The 9,430-nt window shown below is 33.1% G+C and overlaps 1 protein-coding gene across 4 annotated transcripts; it reads right to left on the reverse strand.

Moving 5' to 3' along the window:
• Positions 1 to 757: 757 nt before the first annotated feature.
• LOC116021118 lies at positions 758 to 6,061 on the reverse strand. 4 transcript variants are annotated; one of them, XM_031261730.1, is made up of 3 exons: positions 5,791 to 6,061; positions 3,672 to 3,755; positions 758 to 1,548 (listed from the first exon to the last, which is right to left on the reverse strand). In XM_031261730.1, exon 3 carries the CDS (start codon positions 1,518 to 1,520, stop codon positions 903 to 905), a length of 618 nt encoding a protein of 205 aa, XP_031117590.1. In that variant the 5' UTR covers positions 1,521 to 1,548; positions 3,672 to 3,755; positions 5,791 to 6,061; the 3' UTR covers positions 758 to 902. The 4 variants fall into 4 exon arrangements, 3 of the variants coding, with proteins under 3 accessions (XP_031117590.1, XP_031117589.1, XP_031117588.1); XM_031261729.1 differs by having other exon boundaries at positions 3,672 to 3,839; XM_031261728.1 differs by having other exon boundaries at positions 3,672 to 3,958.
• Between the last annotated feature and the right edge of the window lie 3,369 nt (positions 6,062 to 9,430).

A 9,430-nucleotide genomic window follows, 5' to 3' on the forward strand; every position in this document is an offset into this window, starting at 1 on the left:
TATTGAAACAAAAACTTAAAAATGAATTCTCTCAATATATATATATATATATATATATATATATATATATATATATTTATAAATTGTGTCCATATTCGAACAGATAAAAACAAATATATAACGAATATCAATGCACAGATGTAGCGTAACGTAAAGTATGAAACTTTTTAATAAACGTATTCAGAAATTCAATCAACGTGTTTAAAGAAAGAAACTTTCCAGACAATCGTTTAAATTCAATCAACGTGTTTAAAGAAAGAAACTTTCCAGGCAATCGTTTACTAAACCATCGACAATATATATATATATATATATATATATATATATATATATATATATNTTTTTTTTTTTTTTTTTTTTTTTTGAGTACATTGCAGATAGCTTTCCTTAATGCAATGACAAATTTTTCTTTCATCATTAACTAAAGCATTTGAGATTGCCTGCATTAAGCCTAGTCACAAGGGGAAAAAAAACACAAAGCATCAACCAAAACATTACAGCATAGCATCTGTATTAATTTCAAGTTCAATCAGTACAGTTCACAACTGAAATGGAAGATTTGCATTAATTAACACAACATATATATTACATGATTGTCTACTACAAACTGAAACAAACAACATAACTGACTTAGAAAATAGAAACACTACTGGGAAGATCAAAGAGGTTCTTAGGCTTTCGGGATGAACTTTCGCATCCACACATGCTTGCCTTTAATTGTGAATTTTGCTTTTTCCAGGCCTCTGAGAACCAAGCCAACAATTGCCGAAGAGGTGAAGACAATCACGGGAAAAAGTGACTGCTCATTGGGCTTCACCACCTGCATAGAGATGGACTCCACACAGTCGCCATACATCCTGTTGAAGTAACCCCAAAGCTCCCATTTAAAAACAGGATGGCCCTTAGAAAAAGTAGCAAACATTTTTCTTTTTTTCTTTTGGTTCATCCATAAGTAAAGGAGGCATCACTGATTCAGACGACTCGCCTGTGAATCCGAGTCCTCCGAACCTTTGTATCTTGGGATCCATGGGAGGCACCACCGATTGAGATGACTCACCTGTGAATTTGAGTCCTCCAAACCTTTGTTGCATGGCCAAATTCATGAGATCGCCCAATTCCTTGACACAAACATCCTCCACAATCACTCTGATCCAATCTAATGCCTTGGCCCGATTTTCATGAAAGAAATTCAGAGACAACTTCTTTCCCAAGACTTTTTGAGTGAGTGAAACCTCACTTGCATCAGAAGAGAACAGATACATGGCATCTGTGATGCATCTAAGGCAGGCCACAGCTTCATCAGCAAGCCCATTGATCAATTTTATGGACGATGATGACAAGATTTTTTGCACAGCACAATTGATTTTATTATGTTCTAACCAAATCCATAAAGCAATAATAATCACAGATACCTTAGGATCACGTTCAAGCACAAAAACAAGGATTGAATAGAGTTCTCTGTCCATTGCATGGAAATGATTCATCAACTTGACAGGAACTTCAGGATAGGCAGTATCCATGGAAAAATATGCTCTTAGTTGACAAGACCTGTTCAGATGAAATTCACACCACGAGACTGCCGTGAATCTCCCAAAGTGACAAGATTAAAAGACAAAAGAAAAAGGTACTAAGATATGAAGCATGCCAAACCAAACCAAACCAAACCAAAGAGACTCTTCACTGTGAAGTGTGAACAATGTGAACAATAAACCTAAATAAGAGAGCCTGGCCAAGAATCAAAACTAAGAACACAAAAACTAGAAATGGATGAAACAAACAAACACAAAATTTCATCCAAGCTATAGCAAATATATCAGCCAGATGTAAAATGGCCAAATTATGGTGCTGAAATCCTCAATCAAAAAGGAGTCAGAGAATGCAGTTTCTCATACTGATGAAGGAGATTCACAGATCAAAATCACACAAGAAAAAGCAAGTCCTCATACAAAACTAAGGTGCAAAGGAAAAATAATTTTTAAAAAAGTTATTATTTTACTTTGAAAAATAAAAGAGAGAAATATGAAAGAAAAGGAGAAACCTCTAGAGAAGGACATATGCCTTAAGAATTCATATACGCATTCCACTTCTAAACTAGGTTTAAATATAGGCACTTCAACAGTGCCACGCTGCTCAAGTGTGAGGTAGTGGCCCTTAGTTCAACTAATGATATATCAAAATTCAAAACATATATAGGAGTTATTATAATTTGAAAATACTAGGAAAGTAACAAATTTTAGGAGGTTGCATTTACTAATTTTAGATACCTTTTCTCGAATATCACGGTATACAATCATAACTTTTCAGTTCTTATTGTTTTAAAATATAGGCCTTCAAAAACCCCAGTCCTCCAAATTAGTTCCAAAAAGATAATACCTATACATCCTATAATTTAACACATGAAACAAGAGAAAAAAAGGTAGAGCATATATCTATCATCCTAAGCCTTCATAAATTCATCTGAACCAGAATAAAATTTGGTTTCATGTTCATTTTCCATTTCAAAGACGCCAAAACATGCTATATCACAATATGATTTTGACCATTATAAGCTACTAGTTAAGTATTGAAGTGTTGGTTCACTGCTAGGTGTTTTAACCTTTGCACAATAAGGGACTAAGTGAACTCTAGTCAATTAAAAGAAATCAATCTCATTGTGTTAAATTGGACACCACACAACATCCTAATACATTATTTTGCATATAGGAAATAATTTTAGATAGGATTGATGGAAAAGGATTAATTTAATTTAAAAGGGAAGTTTGAAATAATTAATCATCATGCAGTCTTTTCTCTGTTATTATTACCTTATTCTGACACTGCTGAGTGTTGATTAATTAGTTCAATGTCCTGTCTGTACTCTGTACTCAGTCTAATAGATTTGCTTATGCAACATAATCATTCACTAATAGGAAAATGTATGCTCTTGCTGTTATCTTAGGGATTCTGTAAGCATTTCTTCCTTACTATTATTAATTTTAGTTCATTTAATATTCATTAAAAGACTTTCTGTTTGTATTATTCTATAGATATATTTTGCGTCCTTTTTAATTTCGTGAACATAGCTAATGCTCCATCTGTCTTGGTTTATGCCCTATTTACTATTTATTGGTCATATCTTCTTTCTTAACTTATTTTCTTTAAAAAATCCTTATAAATCTATATACTTGCACAACGTTCTATTAAAAAAAAAAAAGTATTAGTTTATACAGAGAATCAACCTTCCAAATTGTGCTCTGATATGTCTAGTTTTCTCTTCAATTGGACTTGATCCCAAATATGGAGCTTGAATACACTCAAATCAAGCCAAATCATGTTTGCCTTGATTTGAATTGCTTGCAATCCTAATGCTAGACATTCTTAAAATAAATTACCATCACAACTCAAAAGGATCAGAAAATGGTGAAAAGAGAAACCTAATTCACAAGGTCTTAAGTAGCACATTCTTAGAAAGTTAAATGTGGACCAAGAGGAGGCTGTATTCTTCTTCTTTTTTTTTTCACTGTAATCACCAGTTTTATTTCTACAAATAAACCTCGTACACTTACTGGCAGTTATTTACTGTTGGGAATGCAGAAAGAAGAAACTAGCAATCAACTTTATTACAGAGAATAAAATAGCAAATATCAAAGAAATCATTCCAAAACACCCTTTTCCATGTTTAAATCCCATACCTTAAATGATCTTGTGCTGACAATCCATAGTCCAGTTCTCAGCCACTGCCACCATTTCCTGTATTTTTAGCTGAGGCACAGACCCTGTCATTTTGGAAACGGTAACTACTTTTGCTTACAATGCTTTTCAGTTTCAATAGGTAAAATTGAGTTGATGCACAGTCCAAGCTGCCAAAAGAATTGAATAATTAAATAGAACATAAGTTTAATAGAAAGCACCAGCTTTATGCTACCAAGAATCAGAATATTGTAACAAGACTTTCAATGACAGTGACCAGGTCTCCTCCCTGCAAGGAGGAGAACACAATAGTTTAGCCACCATTGATATGGCAAGACAAAAATTGCACTTAAGAAACAAAGAGAGTACTGATATCCTGGAAAGCTGGAAAAGATTTTGCAAGGTATGCCATGGGTTTTAACACAGCAACACTTAGCACAATCCCAAAAAATGCGTTCACACATCACTTATAGCTTTCATCTTTGGCAAAAAACAGTTGGAATGTCTAGGTCAGAGAAAATTGAGGTAAGAGAGAAGTAAAGTCTAAATAGAGCACCTAAAATAGAAAAACCAACGGTTAAACAATTTATATAGATGAGTACATACTGAAAATGCCCTCGAGCAATAATCAAAGGGAGCAACAGCAACATCTTGAAAGCCAAAAACTGCTTAGAATATATTCCCACCACCATGAACATTTATATGAAATAAGGTTCATAGGATGACAGAAAATCAAGCTACACTCAATTTATCTTACTATTCCATAATGGTGGTTATGCTAGGAATTGAAGCTGCAGCATCTTGCAGATCAGACAAGGATAAAGATTTCCATGTTGAGAACTTCTGCTCTGGTGGTGATGAGGACTCATTTCTAGATCTTTGTATTGTAGAGTTGGAAGGTTTCTTGTAAATCCCACCACAACTGTGCTGGTAACTACTATTGATGCCAAAGAAATTATTAAAAGCAAGCAAGTATTTGCATTTTCTTGTGTATGCATTCTCTGGCTTGAAAATATTTTTGAGAGAGGAATATGAAGACACATCTAATAGACTGATAAAAGATTTGGTGTTTTACCAACATAGAATTTTGGTATACCACTCCTGAAAAAGGGAAAGCAGGAAATATGTGGACTATGAAGCAAGCATAACACTCTATTAAGCATTGTCCCCTAGAAATAAACATTAATTAGTAAAAGAAAATATCATCACATGTGAAATATACAAGGAAGTGTCCAATGATTTCAATTTCAATATATCGAAGCAGAGAAACAAGCAGTAGTAAAGATTGCAGCATTTCAGAAAATATGAAGTTCCTAAATGTGGACCGAATATCTGGATGTATTTTTTATCATATAATTATATTTTCACTGAACCATCACCCAACAACATTATCCAAACATCACAAAGAAAATACTCCAGGACCTTCCTAGGCTTTTCTTGAGTTCAGGAATAGTAGGTCATGCCCATATAAAATTATCAAAATCAATGTTTTTTTTTAAAAAAAAAATTGGAGTAATTTTTTCTATTGGCCAGGATCTATGACATGCACTGCCCATATATTGAATAATGAAACTTTTGTAGGTTCTTGGCCAGTATTTTATCTTTCCAAAAATCACTTTTTATTGTGTGTGTAACATTTATGATAAAATCTGCAAGTTACATACATTGATTTCTTGAAGATGCAATACACATCACGAGATAACATTAACATATCTATTTTAGATTTTAATGAAGTAAGGTCATAATTTCAACCCTTTAGAACCACTCGATCATACACATGCATCTATTTGTTAATCCACATCATACTGAATACAGAAATGCACAATCAATAGCACACAGATACATAAATAGAATGCACAAAGTCCTAACATTGTGGTAATAAGAATCTTCAACATTTAACTGCAATTAAATGATGCGAATATACTAACACAGAAACCTAACTGTAACATCAAATTTAATGGCAAAGTAGTGTTCAAAAATATGTACTTTGATTTCAGCCAATAAAACTACACCGTCAAACTAAATAATTAACAGCAATAATCACATGGCATTACATAACATATGCAAATTTGAAGAAAAAACCATCTAAAATGCAACGAGAAATGGATTACAGCTACATACTTCAACCGCAAAGCCTCCTCCAAGTCCTCCAAATGGATTGCCGAGCCCTGCACTTCCAGGGTTCCAGACCTTCACCGTCGGCATCACCACCAGCTGCAGACTCGTCGCTGGCCCTCCCAATAGACGAAGAACTGCGACCACCATCATTCTCCACAATGACCTCGCCACGCTGTCCTCCAACGGAGAACCCTGGCGATTTGTACATCGGAATACACGTCATTCCGGTAGCGAATTCCGGCAGTCCGGTCCGACAATAATCGGAACTGCTCGCCCCCAACGCAATCGGCAAATACAAGGCATATATATATATATATATATATATATATATATATAGAATTTTATTCAAATGTGGCCGCGCCCTTAAGTGCGGCCGTACGGTTTACACCACTCAATGTTGAGAAATGCACCACTCAATATTACGAAATGCACCACTCAATAACATTGAGTGGTGTATTTCATATTTAAGAAACACACCACTCAATGTATTGAGTGGTGTATTTCGTAACATTGAGTGATGCATTTCTTAACATTGAGTGGTGTAAATCGCACGGCCGCACGTAAGGGCGCGGCCACACCTAAACATGACCCTATATATATATATATATATACTAGTATTTTGTACGCTCAATGCGCGAAAACTTATGCCCAATATTAAAATATACCATTTCGCCAGTCCCCTATCACTTAGTGTGCTGACCGTTGGGACGAAGGTTAGTCATCTGGCTGTCGGCCGGAGGGATACCTTTGGGAAAACCCAAAATTATATATACACAAATAATATATGTATTTTATACACACATATATGATTTACCATTCATAGAAATTTAATTAAAATATAATCAATCATTAAATAGAAATTAATAATTTAAATAAAATGACAATTAAATAATAGAAAAAAGATATGATAGATATAGGTGTAGGGTAATAATGATGGAGTTAAAACTAACGGTGTAAGGGTAGTTTTGTATAACAAGAATGTAGTAGGGACAATTTTGTCTAATAACATTGAAGTGTACAACATTTAAAGTAAAATGTACACATTTATTAGCATCTAAAAAGAGGGACATAAATCAAGGATATAACATTGATTGAGACTTATTATGTTTTAAGATATATAGATATATATTATATGTTCCGTTGGAATAATATTGAGTCCACCGATTTGATTGGGGTAAAAGTGGACTCGAGTTCTAAAATTTTGTACACATAAAGTAGAAAATGGGTGAATGAGAAATTGTTTCTCAAATGTACCTATTAGATCATCTTTATAATGCTTTATTATTTTAGGATAATCTTTATTCTAATCTTGTTTCAATCCCAGTGAGGTGGTTATCTCTTGTGCTTGATCTTTAGCTATCATTAGAATTCTAATAATAAAGAATTCTAAGTGGCTTTCAACTAATCCATTTTTTATTCCAATTTTGTCTTTTAATTCTTATAATGGATTAGTTAGGAATGACCACGGACCTTTCCTTTATTAGCATTTCTTCTCCTATATAAGGAGTACAATTCATTAGGGAATTTGCAAAAAAAAAAANTATAGAATTTTATTCAAATGTGGCCGCGCCCTTACGTGCGGCCGTACGGTTTACACCACTCAATGTTGAGAAATGCACCACTCAATATTACGAAATGCACCACTCAATAACATTGAGTGGTGTATTTCATATTTAAGAAACACACCACTCAATGTATTGAGTGGTGTATTTCGTAACATTGAGTGATGCATTTCTTAACATTGAGTGGTGTAAATCGCACGGCCGCACGTAAGGGCGCGGCCACACCTAAACATGACCCTATATATATATATATATATACTAGTATTTTGTACGCTCAATGCGCGAAAACTTATGCCCAATATTAAAATATACCATTTCGCCAGTCCCCTATCACTTAGTGTGCTGACCGTTGGGACGAAGGTTAGTCATCTGGCTGTCGGCCGGAGGGATACCTTTGGGAAAACCCAAAATTATATATACACAAATAATATATGTATTTTATACACACATATATGATTTACCATTCATAGAAATTTAATTAAAATATAATCAATCATTAAATAGAAATTAATAATTTAAATAAAATGACAATTAAATAATAGAAAAAAGATATGATAGATATAGGTGTAGGGTAATAATGATGGAGTTAAAACTAACGGTGTAAGGGTAGTTTTGTATAACAAGAATGTAGTAGGGACAATTTTGTCTAATAACATTGAAGTGTACAACATTTAAAGTAAAATGTACACATTTATTAGCATCTAAAAAGAGGGACATAAATCAAGGATATAACATTGATTGAGACTTATTATGTTTTAAGATATATAGATATATATTATATGTTCCGTTGGAATAATATTGAGTCCACCGATTTGATTGGGGTAAAAGTGGACTCGAGTTCTAAAATTTTGTACACATAAAGTAGAAAATGGGTGAATGAGAAATTGTTTCTCAAATGTACCTATTAGATCATCTTTATAATGCTTTATTATTTTAGGATAATCTTTATTCTAATCTTGTTTCAATCCCAGTGAGGTGGTTATCTCTTGTGCTTGATCTTTAGCTATCATTAGAATTCTAATAATAAAGAATTCTAAGTGGCTTTCAACTAATCCATTTTTTATTCCAATTTTGTCTTTTAATTCTTATAATGGATTAGTTAGGAATGACCACGGACCTTTCCTTTATTAGCATTTCTTCTCCTAGCAAATTCCCTAATGAATTGTACTCCTTATATAGGAGAAGAAATGCTAATAAAGGAAAGGTCCGTGGTCATTCCTAACTAATCCATTATAAGAATTAAAAGACAAAATTGGAATAAAAAATGGATTAGTTGAAAGCCACTTAGAATTCTTTATTATTAGAATTCTAATGATAGCTAAAGATCAAGCACAAGAGATAACCACCTCACTGGGATTGAAACAAGATTAGAATAAAGATTATCCTAAAATAATAAAGCATTATAAAGATGATCTAATAGGTACATTTGAGAAACAATTTCTCATTCACCCATTTTCTACTTTATGTGTACAAAATTTTAGAACTCGAGTCCACTTTTACCCCAATCAAATCGGTGGACTCAATATTATTCCAACGGAACATATAATATATATCTATATATCTTAAAACATAATAAGTCTCAATCAATGTTATATCCTTGATTTATGTCCCTCGCAAATTCCCTAATGAATTGTACTCCTTATATAGGAGAAGAAATGCTAATAAAGGAAAGGTCCGTGGTCATTCCTAACTAATCCATTATAAGAATTAAAAGACAAAATTGGAATAAAAAATGGATTAGTTGAAAGCCACTTAGAATTCTTTATTATTAGAATTCTAATGATAGCTAAAGATCAAGCACAAGAGATAACCACCTCACTGGGATTGAAACAAGATTAGAATAAAGATTATCCTAAAATAATAAAGCATTATAAAGATGATCTAATAGGTACATTTGAGAAACAATTTCTCATTCACCCATTTTCTACTTTATGTGTACAAAATTTTAGAACTCGAGTCCACTTTTACCCCAATCAAATCGGTGGACTCAATATTATTCCAACGGAACATATAATATATATCTATATATCTTAAAACATAATAAGTCTCAATCAATGTTATATCCTTGATTTATGTCCCTC

This window comes from Ipomoea triloba, chromosome 5, assembly GCF_003576645.1.
Source record: "Ipomoea triloba cultivar NCNSP0323 chromosome 5, ASM357664v1".
In the NCBI taxonomy this organism is placed as follows: domain Eukaryota; kingdom Viridiplantae; phylum Streptophyta; class Magnoliopsida; order Solanales; family Convolvulaceae; genus Ipomoea; species Ipomoea triloba.